Consider the following 18963-nt stretch of genomic DNA (forward strand, 5'->3'; position numbering starts at 1 on the left):
ATATTGTACAATGTCCATACCTTACAAATACATTAGTGTAACTACTACAGCTATGAAATACCTAAAATATTTCAATAGTGTTCAAGGGGTGTTGATTTAAAATGCCTTGTTTTAATTATAACCACAGCACATTTTATTAGGAGCAATGTAAAAAAAAAAAGTGTGGTTGAGACCAAAAGTATTTTTTTAAGCAATTGCATTTATTATGAGGGATGCATGTAATAGCCTATATCATGCACTGTGTTCCAGAGACACAATTAGATGCCCACTGTTGATGCCACAGTCATCAAGGCAAATAGCTCTGTAGGACAAAAACAGACAGACACACGGTTAAGGTATGAACTGTTGGGAGGGACAGCAAAACAATTTTGAGCAGTCAGAAGATCAGAACCACAGTTCAATAAAATCCCATAACATTTTTGTTCATCTTTTTACCTCGTAATGCTCCCATGTTTGGATTTGGCGGTAGAAAGCATTTCCTGGGCATTCTGTGGAAGCGGCTTGCCTGTGTCCATACAAGGAGTAATATGAAGACAGTCGACCTCCGTTCACAGCACAGCTTGTGAAGTCGTACCGCACCATGTTCATGGCACTGGTGGAGGGGATGGTGGAGGTGTAATCTCCAATGAAGCAGACACCATAGCCATCGGAGTTGTACCCGTAAGTGTGGGCTCCCACCCAATTCCAGCCACGGCCTTCGTACAAGTTTCCATCAGAGCCTGCCACAAAACTTCAGGGGGAAGAACAAGAAATTAAATTGCAATCAATCAGTCAGTTCAGCGCAAGAAAAGCAGTTCAGAGGGCTTTATGATATCTAAAATTATTTAAAAAAAAAACCCATTAGGACTTTCCTAACCTGTATCCAATGTCAGACCATCCATTGGTTTGCTGGTGGTAGCGCTGCATGGACCGCATCTCACTGGCACATTGCTCAAAGGTGGTGCAAGGCTGGGAGGGTTGATATGTGTGGTGGATGAAAAGGTACGGCACAGGGAGATACAGATAGGAGGGAGAGCCGATGTAAGATGCAGCCCCCCATTGAGACCTCGTAATGATGTTGGGACAAACTTGGCAGGGGAAAAAAAGCAATATGAGAACAAAAAAATTGCGATTGACAGATTGCAAATTTGTCACAAATAAAGTGGTTTACTTGGTAGTGCATTAGTGATATTATTAAAAAATATTCCTAATTTAACAATAAAATAATTTAATATATATTTTCATATACATACAGTATATATATATATATATATATATATATATATATATATATATATATATGAAGAGTTCAGATGCAAAAGCCTCTAAATGCCATTTTAAATTTTCTTCTTTAATGATGATTTTTGACAAACTTGTATATTTAAGTTCAGTAATTTCACTTAAATAACAATTAATAGGTAATTATCATTGCCATTTAAGTGAAATCACTGAACTTAAATATACAAGCTTGATAAAAAAAATGATCATTCTAGAAGAAAATTTCAAATGGCACTTAGAGGCTTTTGCATCTGAACTCTTCATATATATACGTATATATATATATATACGTATGTATATATATATATATATATATGTTTACATAATATATGTGTGTACAGCAGTGTATAATTATTTTCTATTTAAATACACACCCATCCATGTAAAATATAAATATTTATATATAATATCAATTATATATATACACAGTATATACATGCATGTGTGTGTATTTGTATACAAAATAATTATACACCATACACGCACATATATTATGTAAACACAAACTTTTATGTTGGATGCGATTAATCACGATTAATCGTTTGACAGCCCTAATATATATATATATATATATATATATTAGTATGAAATATATTATATAATAGTAAAACACATAAAGGAAATGCATTTAAATAAATACATATAGTTTAAAAAAATATATAGTAAAAAAGTTAAAACTCTAAAATAGAGTCATTTTAACATTTAAATAAATGAACTAAATCAAAAAAGTAAAAATGTATTCATATAAATATATATTTTACATATACATATAACTAATCAGTATAAAATGGTTAACATCAGTAATAAATAAATAAATGCATAGCTTTAATTACCCGCATACACATGGACAAAAAGCTCAAACCCCTCGCTCACGACATCATCCAGCCTCTTCCTCTCAGACTCGTTTATGTTACGACGAACTGTTACAGCCTGAACCACTTGGCTTTTCAGCAAAGAGAAGCTGACGATCTTTTTAAAGTTCATCCTTCGATTTTGACTAATCAGACGGGGCGCTGCGTCCAACCCTGCGGCGTTAAGCTGGTGGCTGTAGTAACTCTTCAGCAAGTCACTCAGTGAAAGCTCACGAAGGTCGGACGTGGAAACTTCCGACCCGAGGATGAACCCGTCCATTCCTCCGGTTATTAGGGCGTCTGTTGCCAAGGAGCGCAAACCAGAGAGAGTGTACACCTTTGGGGATTTAATGCTATCCCAAAAACCTTTAGTGCCCAGAGGAGCGCTGGACTGCTTATTGTGGGCATGATGGACCAAAGAGGCAACCAGGTTCTCGGTCAAGGTCAAAGGGTACAGGCCTTGGACGGTCGACTGCAGCCCAGCCTCAAGTCCAAGGAGCATTGGGGCCAACGCCACATTTGAGCCATCTACAGTCAAAACTACACCTTCCTCCTCACCCACCTGTGAGATGCTGTGATTAATGACCTTGCTTAAGAACGAAATGACGTCTGGCTCTGTCGCTAGGTCGCGTGCATCACTGAGGACGCCCAGGTGACGCTTGATGAGGTCGGTTTCAAAGCCAGCAGCCTTACGCAAACCTTTGACCACGTCGAGCATCTGAAGTCCTGGATTCTCTGCTTCAATTCTCTCCACCGCACTGATGAAGTCATCCATGCGCCTTGTGGTGGTCGCTAATGAAACAAATAAAGAAAACATGAACATTTTAAATAGTAATAATGCAACCACAGCTATTAAAAGAGTCAAATAACAAGGAATCAAACATCTAGAAGTTTTAGACCCAAAAACTTCTCCACAATCCAAAAAATACCCGAACCCAAGCAGTAAAACACTTTTTGTTAACATGTTAACTTACCATACAGCTTTAGCAGATGTAGAAAATAACATCCTAGTCACATAAGTTACTTTTATATAGTTACCTATTATATAAAAAAACTCTTTAATATTTTGATTTGGTTCGTTATGAAACAACGTCTTCTTTTTGGAGTGACAAGAATGGTAATAAATGTAATTTTTTGAGTGAAAAGTCATCAAAAAAGTTTGTATTATTTCTAAAGCCTGTACACACAGATGAAGTGTAGATAATTGAATAGTAACTAGAAGATTGAACACGACTTACCTTCATTGAAGCCACTGGCAAACACCACAAGCAAAGAAACAAGCAACGGCAAGTGCCAAGCCATGAGGACAGAAGTTACGAGCACTGATTCTCCGTTCACACAGAATGGATGTGTGTTTCCCTGCACCTCAAACGCATTATAAATACCTTCTAACACTTATGTAAGCAAATACTGATTAACTGTGTTTCATAAACGGCAATAAAGGTTTGAGAAAGTGACAGCTGCTTTCAGTGTGCCCCAAATAAACTCGCCAAAACACATGACAAAAAGAAAAACATGTCAAGAATCACTCTAAAAAATTAAGATTCGAAAAGGATTCAAAAGTTTACAAAAGAACCATCTCGGGTTCCAGAAAGAACATTGTGAAACTTTAAGAGTTTATAAAGACCAAGTAAAGAAAATGTAATGAATAAATTGAAGGGAACACAATACGTCAATATGTTCTCTAAATGTAAATGTCTGTGTTGTTTTAGCAACACTTCACAGTTTGACAATACAACTTACAACAGATATACATTACTTTTTTATTCATTTTTACTAAAATAGTAGCTTGAACTCTGTTCCCAAACACTAAACAAGGAAATAACTTTTACTGAACCTTCTGATCACACTGCAAAGTGTTTTTCTTCCTCAGTATTTTTGTCTTATTTCCAGTAAACGTCTAAATATTCTGTAATCAAGACTACTTTCCTGGAATTACATAAAAATTGAGCGAGTTTGTGATTAAAACAAGAAAAAATATCTGCCAATGGACTCAGAAAATTCAACTTAATTCAAAAGGAACTCACCGAAAGATATTTATTCTTGTTTTAAGCATGAATAAATATTTCAAGACTTAATTTTACATTTGCATCTCAAGTAAATTACTCTTCACTCTCAAAAAAAAAAGGTACAAAAGCTGTCACTGGGGCTGTACCTTTTCAAAAGGTAAACTTTTGTCCATTTCATGAGCTAATAAGTACATTTTAGGTGTTAATATGTACATTTTGGTTGCTATGTACATTTTAAGTGTTAATATGTATATTTTAGGTGCTAATATGTACATTTCAGGACCTAATATGTCAATTTCATGAGCTAACATGTCCATTTTAGGTGGTAATATGTCCATTTTAGGTACTAATCTGTAGATTTTAAGTGTTAATATGTACATTTTAGGTGCTAATATGTCAATTTCACGAGCTAATATGTCCTTTTTAGGTGGTTATATGTCCCACTAAGTTACCAATATGCAGCCTTTGGGTACTTTTGAATAGGTACAGCCCCAGTGACAGCTTTTGTACCTTTTTTCTGAGAGTGTTGATTTAAGAATGATTAAATTTTTACATTTTTTAAATGCAAAAATACTGAATAAGTTATTGTTTTGCAATACACGCAGCATTTAATGAATGAAATGAATTTAAGATGTTCTGCTTTGATAGAGGACCTCTTTAAGGTGTTATTGATTTTTGGTAAAGGTTTCTGTAATGTTTTTGACTGTGGGCTCATGCTGAAGAGTAGCACGTGTGCTCAGGCTGTGGGTAATAACTATAGTGAAGTCAGTGCTGAAACCAGACTTTTCTTATCCGTTCATTATTGTATGTAATGATGAATGAAGCCGCATTCTTACTGCACGTTTATTAAGTCTTGAACCAGCCGAAATGTGTTGACTCAACTAAATTTATTTAGTTTGGAAGAAATCAATTAAATTGTGTGAACAAAACATTCTTCAATTGAGTTAAGAGGGTAATAAATAAATTTTTTGATGCCAGTCTTTGGCGTGAGATACAATTATACTTCATCCGATTCAGTTTTACATGCATTCAGGAGAGTCTTAAAAATGGAGAAATGCTAAAACACATATTTTAACCTTTCCTCGAGAAAAGTGTTTTCTTATTGCTAATAATCTTTCAGATCATTTTGGCAAAAAAACAAAAAAAAAAACAACCTTTATTAGATCTTGTTGGGAATGACTGGAAACTGAGGACAGATAAAGCTTCCATTTTGGTCTTACTCGATATCAAACCTACATTTTTATCACAAGGTCTTGAATTCACCAAATAGTAAACTAGGTTAGGTTTTCCAAGGACATTTTTGCAAACCTGCCTGGAAGTTTCTAGTACGCCAATAGCAAGACCATGATTATCTGGTTCAGGTGTGTTTAATTGGGGTTGTAGAGTTCAGCTCAAAAAAATATTAAAAAAAAATATATATATAATAAAAAAAATAGCCCCCCAAAAAAATATCTCCAAGAGATATTTATTAATAAATAGACGTTTTGATCGCTTTTGAAATCCATCATCAAGAAGCGTCCTGTTTCTTGCCATACAACTGGACTTTAAAGACCACGACCCATTTCATTATAAGTTATCATGGGATCAAAACTGTCTCTACTGTATATTACCATAGATACCTTAACCAGCTGTGCGTTATCACAATGGATCCTCAAAAAGTACAGATGAATCAGGACAATGCTAAAATAGCAGGTGACAACATTTCTAAATTGCATCAGTTTCACTTCAAAAATATAATTATGTTGTATAATCTATAATATTAATTCTAAAGTACAGAATCGTGGTTATTAGATCATTTAATGGTGTAAAAAAAGGCTTATTTTTGTGCAGTATTTTTAGGTCAGTATTGAACTTAAACAGAGATTTTAATCAGCACACTCTTCATTTTGAATCTACAAATTATGTTTTATTGTTTTTATATGTAGTTCTGCATTATAGGTTTGTATTTGTGTGAAGAGGAAGAATAAACATCTAGAAAGTTGACCTAAACAGCACATAATTTATAACAATAAACTCACCTTTTATACAAAAATGTACATATTCATATTATAACACAAGAGTGTTGTGTACAGTTCATGGTATGTGAATTCGCACATGCACACATACCTGGTCAAACTGAACTCTATTCAGAGTTAAAGTCTCTATTAAGTTAATCTCTTGAATAATTCTATTTCTGGTTTTTCTTTCTCTCTTAAACAGAGAGGGAATACAAACACGGCTTGCTTCTTTCTTTGCGTTCCAGTGAAATCACCGTAAGAGCTCAGCGATCCATTCCACTGTCCTCCAGGGGTTGCCCTTGGAAACAAGCCACTCGCAGACGCTCACAAAACTCCAGCTCCTCCTGCAGGAGAAGAGCATTCAGAGCTGTCAGACCTTCGAGTCATCATGAAGCATTGTCTACAAGCTATATTACTTTTATAAATGTTACTTTAAAAACCAAAAAAATTCAATGAGAGAAAGGGGAACAAAAGTAATCGACTGGCTAATAGTGTTACTTTAGTATTGCTTAAATACTATTAAATATTATTTATTAATACTTTGAATTTGCTTTACCTTTTTCATATTTTTTATTTAGTAAATAAATGATTAATTTTGTTATTTTATTATGTTAGCTTCGTTTTTTTATATTAAATATTATTTATTAATACTTTGAATTTGCTTTACCTTTTTCATATTTTTATTTAGTAAATAAATGATTAATTTTGTTATTTTATTATGTTAGCTTCGTTTTTTTATTTATATTAAATATTATTTATTAATAGTTTGAATTTGCTTTACCTTTTTCATATTTTTATTTAGTAAATAAATGATTCATTTTGTTATTTTATTATGTTAGCTTCGTTTTTTTATTTATATTAAATATTTATTAATACTTTAAATTTGCTTTAGCTTTTTCATATTTTTTAATTAGTAAATACATGATTAATTTTGTTATTTTATTATGTTAGCTGCTTCATTTTTTATTTATATTAAATATTATTTATTAATACTTTGAATTTGCTTTACCTTTTTCATATTTTTTAATTAGTAAATAAATTATTAATTTTGTTATTTTATTATGTTAGCTTCGTTTTTTTACTTATATTAAATATTATTTATTAATACTTTGAATTTGCTTTACCTTTTTCATATTTTTTAATTAGTAAATACATGATTAATTTTGTTATTTTATTATGTTAGCTTCGGTTTTTTATTTATATTAAATATTATTTATTAATACTTTGAATTTGCTTTAGCTTTTTCATATTTTTTAATTAGCAAATACATGATTAATTTTGTTATTTTATTGTTAGCTTCGTTTTTTTACTTATATTAAATATTATTTATTAATACTTTGAATTTGCTTTACCTTTTTCATATTTTTTAATTAGTAAATACATGATTAATTTTGTTATTTTATTATGTTAGCTTCGTTTTTTATTTATATTAAATATTATTTATTAATACTTTGAATTTGCTTTACCTTTTTCATATTTTTTATTTAGTAAATAAATGATTAATTTTGTTATTTTATTATGTTAGGTTCGTTTTTTATTTATATTAAATATTATTTATTAATACTTTGAATTTGCTTTACCTTTTTCACATTTTTTAATTAGTAAATACATGATTAATTTTGTTATTTTATTATGTTAGCTTCATTTTTTTATTTATATTAAATATTATTTATTAATACTTTGAATTTGCTTTACCTTTTTCATATTTTTTAATTAGTAAATACATGATTAATTTTGTTATCGTATTATGTTAGCTTGGTTTTTTTTTTTTTTTTCAGTTTTAGCTATTTTAGTACTTTAGATTCTGCCAACATTTTCACATAATTTTTTTTTTTCATCTAATATTTATATTTTATTTCAACTATTTTCAAATACCAAACACGGACTGGCTCATGATATCAGGCAAATGTAATTCCATTTGCTAATATTGTGGTAAAACTGCATAGTGTCAATGCATTTAATTATTGCGTACGATTTTAAAAGGCTTAAAAGGCTTATGGATTATGGATAGGGTTGGGTACCGAAACACGGGGCTAATAGGCATGTCTGGCATTGCAATGTACTATGGGTATTGTTGTCTACATTCCACAAGCACTAAAAAGTCATTTTCTGCCTTTTATCGGCCAAGGAGGACCCAAATTAGGGATTTATGATACTATTCTACTACATATCACCCAATTTCAATACATATTCATGTCTCCACCGGTGGAATTAACCTTTAATATTGGTGAAGGATTCCAAAACCATACTTTTTTTCTTTGGAAGAACATGCATCAACAAATCACAGATAAAAAGACAAGGAAAAAAGGAAAAAGGGTCCATCTTTACTACATGTGGACTTTAAAACATTTGATATGAAAGTTAACAGTCAAGAGATGAGTGAATGAATTTACCTGGCTCTCCTCTTGTCCCCTTAGGTCCTGCACTCGCTGGTTAAGAAGTTCCTCCAAGCCCAGCGATGGATCTCTGCAATCACTCACACCACGGGGAGAGTCCTCAACCAGACTACGCACATACATGTTGCAGAAAAACAGTCAGAAATCAAGGGTCAAACTCCAAAAGCTGATGCACTTCCATTCCATCAGCATACTGAAGTTTCATTTTCATCACGCAATAAACATTACTAACCAGCAGAGGGCACCAAGTACATGTTCATGTACAGAGGAATGAGGGGACCGAAGAACTGACACCAGCTGCTGAACCATCCCCATAGACAACACCGTCTCTGAGAAATTAAGAATGAAAACATGAAACACTCGTACAAACTGGACTCCAGATGCTCGAAGTGTCTGCATTCAGATTCAGCGCTACCTTTGTGTTCGGGGTGACTGGACAGAAGGTTGAGGAGAAGGAAAGCAGATTTAGTTCTCAGTTTCTCACTGTCTGACTGCATCCCCCTCATCAGCACTGAAAAACCATCATGTGACAGGAAGTCCCGCAGACCTACTTCCTGTTCCCGGACTAAACCTGGGAAAGACAAGATTTGAAGATGCTTAATAATTTCACAGGCAAGGAGGAGACTTGCCACTAAATGAATGGAGTCCAACTTAAAAAGATCCAATGTTGGGTCACCAACCAAAAATAACCTAAAATCATATAGACTAAATATAATAAAATAAATAGGCTGATTAAGGCTGTACGATTTAGGGTATAATTAGATATAAAATGTAATTTTAGTGCTTGTTTGTAGGGATGCACAATCCGGACAAAATCAATAAATGAATATTACACTACTAAATAAAAATACTAAACAAAATAAGAAACACTACTATTGCAAAACTGAACTGTATAGTAAAAAAGCAGTATTTAAGAAAAATAATATAGAATTAATAATAATCATTTTCTTTTGCAATGGTAAAGTTACAATACTTTGTAGGGCTGGGTAATAAATATCGATTTCTCGATATTAATCGATTCTCATTTTTACGAACCGATATCGATTCTTAAATCTCAAGAATCGATTAGTCATCCTGTTTCATTTGAATGAATGGATCATTGTATTGCGGCTGCGCGCATCCAAAAAAAAAAAAAAAAAAAAAAAAAAAAAAAAAATCACAATAATCTTTGTCCTTTGTTACTATTGATATGAAACAAAGTCTAAATTTTCAAATTACGTCCATTTTCTTTAGAAATTCAAAAACATAAATAACGTTTTGGAGCTGTGGCGAGAGATCGCTCTGGCGCAGCTCAAGAGAAGAAGCAGCGCTGATCTCTCTTCCGGGTTAATAATACCAGTTACAGCGCCAAATAAACATGAATGAGCATCTGAAAGTGTGTTAAAGATAGAGTACAACTTATCAAAATCCGTTTGTCACAATGATTCACTCAATCAGCGTTTCAACCGTGGAAAGACGTCAGTTAAACAGCTTGTAATCAATGTCATCGTCATATTTACCTCAGAAAACCCACATAAACTCGTTAGTCAGCTAGAAAAAAATAACTCTAGAGAGGAGCATTTTGCTAAATATATACACAATATTACATATGCATTATAATCTTAATGTTCTTCAATATTTAATGCATATTTGAATAAATCTGGCAAGTTTTTATGACAGTCACCATTTAAATGTTTATATTTCCTAAATTATATACTTATTATAAAAATGAATAAAAGTGTAATTTAAGTGTTTGTATAGCTACAAAACAGTTCATTATTACCTTCATATTAGGCTAATGAAGCCTAGTAGGCTACAACTACACTCCAGTTTACAGCATTTAAGAGATTTGATATCCTTGAGAAAATTTGCCATTTATTGTAACTGATATCCAAAATAATCAATATTGAATCGAAATCGAATCGAATTGTGAAATTTGTGTCAATACCCAGCCCTAATACTTTGTAATGTCTTAATTTCTTCATTTTCAAGTATTTCTTTTTTAAAGGTTTTTTGTCAACAACAGCCGATTTGGAAGATGATTTGCACTTTTTATCTCCCCAAATTCTCCAAATCAGAGATTCTGCACAGCTCTACTCGTTTATTAACAATTATGTGAATTCTCTCATATTTAATTATTCATTTATATTAGAAAAGAACATACAGACTTGAGAGTGGTCGTGTAGTAGATATACAGTATGCTATTGCTATGCTATCAGAGATAGAGTTTGTGTAAAGCTATTTCTTATTTTCCTGCAAATTCTCACAAAAGTGTGATTTATGCGAATGTGTGGTTTCAGTTGTTCCAACATTTCTCCCTAGATTTAGAATAAATTAAAGGCCAAAGTTATTGGTGTATCATTTCACACACAAATGTGTCCGTATGCACCCAATACTCAATATAAAATGTCTTGCATGCGCAACTTTACTCACAGGACACGGCGTAGAGTGCTTTAACTCTAACTGTGCTGTTTGCGTCGTGATCTGTGAGTTGCAGGAGTGTCAGTAGCGCCCCCTGGTTGAGCAGGTAGAACTGCACCTCGGGCATATTCTGGGCACAGCTGGCGATGAGCTGAGCCGCTCTCCAGCGAATTCCCGCCTCGGAGTGACAGAGAGCCCGGGACATACACAAATCCAGACCGCCCAGCTTCATCAGATCTGCAATACACACAGAGAAGGGATGCGTGCGTTACGTGCCACAAGACGACAACAAGAAAGTCTGAAGAGCAAACACACACACACATACACACCTCTCGCATTGTCAAGGTTCTCACAGAGCTCAGAAAGCATTTCCAGGGCTTCCTCTCGCTCATCCTCCTCTTCCTCCTCCTCCTCTCCCTCCCTGCGTTCATCTCTATTCAACACGTCCAAACACCGTTTCATCTGCTCGACCTCATCCATCTGTCCTTTACACACTTCTGCCAGAGCTCCTCTCAGAAACTCCAACCTCTAGAAAGAGAGAGAGAACGTGGTTTACTTATAGATGACTGCATTTTAAACTTAAGTATTTTAATGAGCATCAATATTACAGACCTGACATGTAAATAACTGTCAGGGATTGCATGCTCACCTCTTGAGTCATGGGTTCTAGTGGAGCCGGACCGTCCGAAGCAGAGCCGGCCTCCACTGCCATCTGAAGCACACCTTGCAAATTACGAGGGTGTTGCCTGTTACCCCTGCCTTCTGCCATCTATGGAGATCAAGACACATTATACACATGATATTCGGGATTCAAAGGTTTCCAATCTGTAAATGCTTTTTAAACAGGCTTAATAAATTCAATATTCAGGCAACTTTACTAAAACTTGTCAAAAACTTGGGAAAATGAGAGGCACAAAATCCCATTACTGCTATTTGCAGTATAATACTAAATATTTTTGGTTTATTTTTATGGTAACTGATTTTTGACACTTATATCTTTTATTTCACTGTCTTGCAGTGAGATAATATACTTCTGATATTTTTTCTTTCATTTAGAGATGTTTAGATACTATATTTTGGTGACATTTATTTATTATATTTCGCTTACAGAAGTATTATCACAGATAATACATTTTGTGACATTTATTACTTGCATCTATATTAACATAAAATATATTTTATGATACTTCTTTATAGTATATTACACATACAGCCAGATATTAGCACATCACAGATCATATTTTATGACATTTTTCTATTTCAGTTACAGATGTTTTCACATCTCATCTATTTTGTGACATTTATGTATGATATTTCCTTACAGATGTATTATCAGATAAAACATTTTAGTGACATAATTTTGTTTCAGTTACAGATATATTATCACTTACACTATTTCATGGCATGTATTGTGTATTTCCCTAACAGAGGTAAAGTTACAGATATGTTACAGCAGATAAAATATCATTGACATATTTAACAGATATAATGTCAGACTCAAAGAAAAGGAAGAGCCAAATGCAACGAAACCGAATCACGTTCTAAACGTGTAGTTAAGATACAAAATGTAAACACAGGGTAAACAACTCGGACCTACCTTTGGAAATGCTGTGAGCCAAAGTTTAGAAGTAGACGTTGTAACTTGTAAGGATGTGTGTCAAGACGAGGTTTCGCAGGAGTATTAATAGTAATGTGAGTGATCCCAGCGCAGAAATTATAAAGACACCATCGCTGATCCAGAAGCTTCCAGATGCTGCAGCACAACGCACATTAACGGCGCGTGCAGTAGAAACCGTCGACACCCGATGACGTCAAGAAACTTACCGTAATTATATTGATCATCAATGTGTTGGATCTCAATCACCAAAGGGATTTAATACATAGTAAATTGCATAATTGTAACATTGTAAACCCTACAATTATAAATAAAATTATATATATATATATATATATATATATATATATATATATATATATATATATATATACATATATACACACACACACACACACACCATGATTATAATTAAAATACCAGTTGTTACTAGCGTTTATTTTAGTCTTTTTTTACGGCATATTTTTCTGCTGTTTAGCTTATATTTATAACAGTGGTAGTGTTAGCTATAGTCTCATTGTAATACAATAAACGTTTAAGTAGTCATTAATGAAATGAAAGTAATTTGGTTTGCTAAGATTCGCTTAATATCAACTTCCATTGTTTAGAACTGTTACGGTAAAGTAAAGACGCGTGTTGATGGCGTATGTGTATTTCTCCGCGCACGCGCTTTTGTCAGTGTCCGCAAAATGGCTGCGCTCGTGAGCGTCCGCGCGTGCCTCTCCGGTAAGTTACAAAACCGGTGTATTTTTCTTTTCGCGTGGCATTGACATTGTGTTTATGTTACGAGTGTTTTGCGTGCGAGATGTACCTCATATATATGCGTGTATATATGTGAGTGTGAAAATGGCAGTGATTGTGAATTGAGAAAGGATGCTCGTGCGTTCCGTAAGCAAGGTCAAGTTCCTTGTGCCTTAACGTTACATCATTGAGAGAGAGCAACATTAATGACATTAATGCATACGAAATGAAAGATCTGTCCTGACTCCTGTATAAAGATTACACATCTGGGAAATAGATTAGAGCTGTTTCAGTCTCAGATAACGTTACTTTTGACAGCGGTGACAAGAGGCTGAGACTTTGAGGCAAAGAACTTTTTAAATGGTTGTTTTGTTGTGTGTTGAATATGAACCATGTTTTTATTTGATTCATAGTGGTTAAAGTAATGCTTAGACACACATCCAAACCATAAGCCACTATGAATCATGCAACTGAATGAAATTTTAAATGATATTAAGCACATTTTCTCTCCTATTTTCCAGCCCTTCAGTTGACCTCCCCGAGTTTACTGCACAGCTCCTATAAACTAGTAAGTTTTCAAATTCAAAATATCTGTAACTTTAAGTAATATAGGCCTGGTTTCACAAACAGGGCTTTGATTAAGTCAGGAGTTCAATTAGACCATTTAAGTAACTTTTATAAACGTGCCTTGGAAAAAAGCATGACTGGTGTGCATCCTGACACAAAAAAATGGCACTCACATATTTTAAGATATGCCAGTGCAAGTTACTTTCAGTTTAAACCACTCAAAAATGCATTTTAGTCTGGGACTAGGCTTAAGCTTTGTCTGTGAAACCGGGGGATAATGTAATAGGAGAGTAAAATAATTATGTGTGATTATCATAGATTTATCATCATGTGCATGAAATGTATTCATTTATTATGTTCTGTCAGCTTGCAGTTCCTCTTAGTCGGAGGAATTTCGCGGCAGAAGCGAAGAAGGTTTTCTCTCGTGATAAACCCCATTTGAACATCGGGACTATCGGTCATGTAGACCACGGCAAAACCACTCTGACCGCCGCCATTACCAAAGGTATGTTGTCGACTTGTTTGAATTTCTTACTATTCAAAAAGTCTGAATTTTGTCCATGTGTTTGTGTCAGTCCTTGCCGAAGCCGGTGGTGCAAGTTATAAGACGTATGAGGATATTGACAACGCCCCGGAAGAGAAGGCTAGAGGAATCACCATAAACGCCTCACATGTGGAATACACCACCGCCAACAGACACTACGCTCACACAGACTGCCCCGGTCATGCCGACTACGTCAAGGTATTGCACACGGATTGCATAGCATATATATTCTGATATAAATGAATACTCTTATGCAACATTAAATACATCAAGTGACTGTAAAGACATTTATAATGTTACATACGATTTCCGATTTCCATAAATGCATCACAGTTTCCTCAAATATAGACAGCACAACTGTTTTCCAAATTGATGATAATCAGAAATGTTTCTTGAGCATTAAATCATCATATTAGAATGATTTCTGAAGGATCATGTGACACTGAAGACTGGAGTAATGATGATGAAAATACAGCTTTCAACAGGAATAAATGACATTTTACTATATATTCAAACAGAATTCAAATGAATAATATTTTAAAAATTGTCTGTTTTTACTGTATGTTTGGTCAAATAAATGCAGTGTTTGTGAACATTCAAAAACGAAACAAAAGTAACCGGCAGCGGCAGTATAATATATAGTAAAATCTAATTGGCCTAACGGTAGTGTATATGATTTGTCATCTTTATTATAAATGCACGTCTCTCTGCCTGAAGAACATGATCACAGGCACGTCTCAGTTGGACGGCTGCATCTTAGTGGTGGCGGCGACCGACGGTCAGATGCCACAGACGCGCGAGCACCTCCTGCTGGCGCGGCAGATCGGCGTGGAGCACGTGGTGGTGTTCGTGAACAAGGCCGATGCAGTGGAGGACAAAGAGATGCTGGACCTGGTGGAGCTGGAGATCCGAGAGCTGCTCACCGAGTTCGGCTACGATGGCGAAAATACACCGGTTGTTATTGGATCGGCACTCTGTGCTCTGGAGGTAAGCGTGGAGGCTTGGAGATGAACTGATTAAAGGAGCGTTGTGGAAGTTCTGAAATTTCGTACCGTTACTGATGACACCAGTGGCCGTTAGAGAAACTGCAGCCAGTCTCGCGCGCACGCTCGTTGGCCGCACTAGATAAGGCTTTTTTTTTTCGTGGGTATCTGGATTGTGCTGGAGGCAGGTCGCATCTTTCCGTCCACAGAGTTCATTTGAAACGCTACTTCTAGTGATTGCCGCTGCTTGCTAATGGCTGCCGTACGGATGTAAGCCAAAGGAGACGAGAACGCGCATGACGTCACATTTATGAATTTTCACGCCAATTCGGACCCGATTCCTCCACACACAATTGAGCCTAGAGGGTGATAAAGGCAACCATGGTGGACAGTCAATGTGTCATTCTTTCTATTATATTATAAATGTACAAATGAAGACTCTATCTTAAAGATTTTTTAAGTAAAAACCTACACTTAGCCCCTTTAAAAGTCGGCGTGAAATGGAAGTTGCGATCGTTTTTTTTTTCTTCCCTATTGTGACGTGTGTGTATATATATATATATATATATATATATATATAAGTAAAACCGCCTCCCGAACAAGAGTAAATGTAGGCTGGGGCTTGATTTTGTCCATGTGGATTTGATTGGATACACAACACAACATACACGCGTGCCGAAATAAAGAAACTGGGATGTTTTAAATTGTGTTGAATCAAGTGGCTTCATGGCTTTGCCTCGGTTATGATTGTGTGTGTTTAGAACAAGCAGCCGGAGCTGGGTGTCGACTCCATTATGAAGCTTTTGGAGGTGGTAGATACGTTTATTCCTTTGCCAAGGAGAGATCTGGATAAGCCATTCCTGCTGCCCATAGAGGGAGTCTATTCTATTCCAGGTGTGTGTTATGAAAGTGCTGCTGATATAGTATTAGTAGTACACGTCGTATGATTTGTTATTTGTGCTTTTCTGCTTTGGGTAAAAGCATCTCCAAAATTAATAAATAATAGTTTGTTTGTTTTTTCATATCCAGAAGAGTATTTCTGCCTGTGATTCTCAGAAGTGTGTGTATCTGTGTGCAGGTCGTGGTACTGTGGTCACTGGCACACTAGAGCGAGGAGTGATCAAGAAAGGAGATGAATGTGAATTTCTTGGACACAATCGTTCCCTTAAATCGGTCATTACTGGTGAGAAGTTACTTTTTGCCCAAACATGCTTGTCATCTTATTAGGCAGTTCGTCAATGTGCAAAATATGGTTAATACATTTAGAAGGGATCTTGCATTGAACATAGTTAATGTGTCTGTGTTGTGGTGCAAACATAACACTATTTGGTGTTTAAATATGATTATTGGAAAACGTATAAGCACAATAGTATCAGATGATAGCATAATAGTATCTAAATCTGAAGGCATAAAATAGTATTTATAATTGCATGCTAATAGGAAACACTTTTTCCCCCCGTATTAATCTGAAAGTGTCTTTGAGCTTTGGAAAGTAGCAACATAAATACAGTGTTGATATTGTTAACTAAAACTATTAAATAGTAAATTATTAAAAATTAAATATAAAATATTATAATATTAAAAATATTATACATATTTATAATATAAAATATGTTAAATATGTATAATATAAAATATTATTAATATTAAAATATTAATATATATATAAACTATTTTTAAAAAATCTTTCTTTCCCCCCCCCCTTTTTTTGCAGATAACTAAATTTTTCTACATAATTAAATTATGTATGTATGTATATGTGTTTGTGCATAATAAAATTACTAATACTTCAAAATTAAAAAGAAAAATGTAAATATATACTCAAATATTAATAAATGCTATAATGGTATATAAATAAAATTACAGCTTTTTAAAAAATATATTAAATGTTTAAATTGTTACTTCAGTTGTTGTGTGTTTTTAAAATATAATAGTAAAATCTAAACAACAGATGAAAAACTTAGAAATGTTGTTACTGAAAAAGTTTAGTTTGAAGTGTTAAAATTGCTAAAAATAATTTAAAGTTGAATACTTTCTGAATTCTAAAAGCTAATTCAAAATATTAATATTTTTATGGTAAATGTTTAACATTTTTCTCACTCTCTATAATGTGGATTTCTCTTCTGACGGCAAACAGAATTGATCAAATTGAATATTTTAAGAGTTTGAGTCACTTTTTAAGGGTCAAAATGTGTCATTACACAAAAAATGAAACTCGATCTCTGGTTCTCTCAGGTATCGAGATGTTCCATCAGTCCCTGGACCGGGCGGAGGCGGGCGATAACATGGGCGCTCTGATTCGTGGTCTGAAGAGAGAGGACGTCAGGAGAGGCATGGTGATGATCAAACCTGGATCCGTCCAGCCTCACCAGAAGGTCAAAGCTCAGGTGTGTGAATTTGAAAACATTAAACATCAGTTGAGCACCTTCTGTCCTTCTTCACCAACCAATGAAACTGTGCGTCTGCAGGTCTACGTCCTGAGCAAGGAGGAGGGCGGCCGGCACAAGCCGTTCTGCACAAACTTCATGCCCATCATGTTCTCTCACACCTGGGACATGGCCTGTCTAGTAGAGCTGCTTCCCGGGAAGGTTCGTTTCACCTGTAGAAACACTGAACATCAGCACTAGTTCTTGCTGAAGCTTTTGCTCTGAATCGGTTGTTTTCTCCGTCTCTCGTTTGGTAGGAGATGGTGATGCCCGGAGAGGACACGTCTATAATCCTGGTCCTCCGACAGCCCATGGCTCTCGGCAAAGGCCAAAGGTTCACGCTCAGAGATGGCAACCAAACCATCGGCACGGGCCTGGTCACAGAAATCCTTCCCATGGCAGAGAACGACAAATACAACTGGGGCTGAGAGACCACATGAAAGAGGGAAACTCTTTGAGAATTTGGTGTATGAAGCCTTTGTGGACTGAAGTTCGAGAAATTGCTCTGGATGTGAATTACGGCCCCGGTTATTGACTAGGAGAATGACTATGTTCTTATTGATTATGTCTTCGCAAGCCCTTAAAATATGCGCCCACCAATTTTCTACATGAAGAAAAAGAGTAAAGTATTGCTAGGATGAGCAATCAAACATTGTCATGGAATAATTAGCGTTTCCGAAACATGCTTCACTTTTATTCTCCTCTGTTCCATCTGACCAGTTCACAAGGAGGAAACCAGTTAGTTTGTGAAAGTTTCCTAATTTAAATAGTACATGGCTTGATATTGCTTGCCGTTCATATACAGACACACATTTGGTTCTTTTCCTGTCTGGTTTCCGGTCATCTGTCTAAAAAAATATGGCTAATGTAATAAAATGTATTCAACAGACCTGTAGACTCAGCTTTGTTTCTCCTGTTTTGCATTGGGATGGACTTCAGGATTTGATTGGATAACGGAAATGTAGGCTAAGATATTTTTGGTTTGTGTGTCTTTGTCTTTGTTAATATTAGTTAACTACATTAGTTAATATGAACTAACACCACACCAAAAAAGCATTTTTTCATCTTAGTCAATGCTAATCTCAACATTTAGTAATACATTATTAAAATCATAAGTTACATCTGTTAATATTAAATAATGGACCTGAGCTGACATGAACTAATGTTAACAAATACT

General features: G+C 34.8%; 3 protein-coding genes across 4 annotated transcripts; 1 reads left to right on the forward strand and 2 right to left on the reverse strand.

The window, feature by feature from the left end:
• Positions 1 to 181: 181 nt before the first annotated feature.
• On the reverse strand, positions 182 to 3466 carry pglyrp6 (peptidoglycan recognition protein 6). 2 transcript variants are annotated; one of them, XM_039662753.2, is made up of 5 exons: positions 3347 to 3466; positions 2091 to 2900; positions 857 to 1067; positions 436 to 730; positions 182 to 301 (listed from the first exon to the last, which is right to left on the reverse strand). In XM_039662753.2, the coding sequence occupies exons 1-5, from the start codon at positions 3408 to 3410 to the stop codon at positions 287 to 289; spliced, it is 1395 nt and encodes a 464-aa protein (XP_039518687.2). In that variant the 5' UTR covers positions 3411 to 3466; the 3' UTR covers positions 182 to 286. The 2 variants fall into 2 exon arrangements, with proteins under 2 accessions (XP_039518687.2, XP_088984394.1); XM_089128268.1 differs by lacking the exon at positions 182 to 301 and having other exon boundaries at positions 424 to 730.
• Positions 3467 to 6008: 2542 nt separating this feature from the next.
• On the reverse strand, positions 6009 to 12663 carry hspbp1 (HSPA (heat shock 70kDa) binding protein, cytoplasmic cochaperone 1). Its single transcript, XM_039662772.2, has 8 exons — positions 12508 to 12663; positions 11560 to 11679; positions 11240 to 11438; positions 10923 to 11147; positions 8926 to 9081; positions 8743 to 8839; positions 8508 to 8619; positions 6009 to 6458 (listed from the first exon to the last, which is right to left on the reverse strand). The coding sequence occupies exons 2-8, from the start codon at positions 11677 to 11679 to the stop codon at positions 6378 to 6380; spliced, it is 990 nt and encodes a 329-aa protein (XP_039518706.2). The 5' UTR covers positions 12508 to 12663; the 3' UTR covers positions 6009 to 6377.
• A 503-nt stretch (positions 12664 to 13166) lies between these two features.
• Positions 13167 to 18675, forward strand: tufm (Tu translation elongation factor, mitochondrial). Its single transcript, XM_039662754.2, has 10 exons — positions 13167 to 13251; positions 13788 to 13834; positions 14200 to 14338; positions 14409 to 14575; positions 15095 to 15364; positions 16122 to 16254; positions 16439 to 16543; positions 17596 to 17747; positions 17829 to 17948; positions 18044 to 18675. Exons 1-10 carry the CDS (start codon positions 13215 to 13217, stop codon positions 18212 to 18214), a joined length of 1341 nt encoding a protein of 446 aa, XP_039518688.1. The 5' UTR covers positions 13167 to 13214; the 3' UTR covers positions 18215 to 18675.
• The last annotated feature ends 288 nt before the right edge of the window (positions 18676 to 18963 follow it).

This window comes from Pimephales promelas, chromosome 3 (assembly GCF_988280905.1).
Source record: "Pimephales promelas chromosome 3, fPimPro1.hap1.1, whole genome shotgun sequence".
NCBI lineage: Eukaryota > Metazoa > Chordata > Actinopteri > Cypriniformes > Leuciscidae > Pimephales > Pimephales promelas.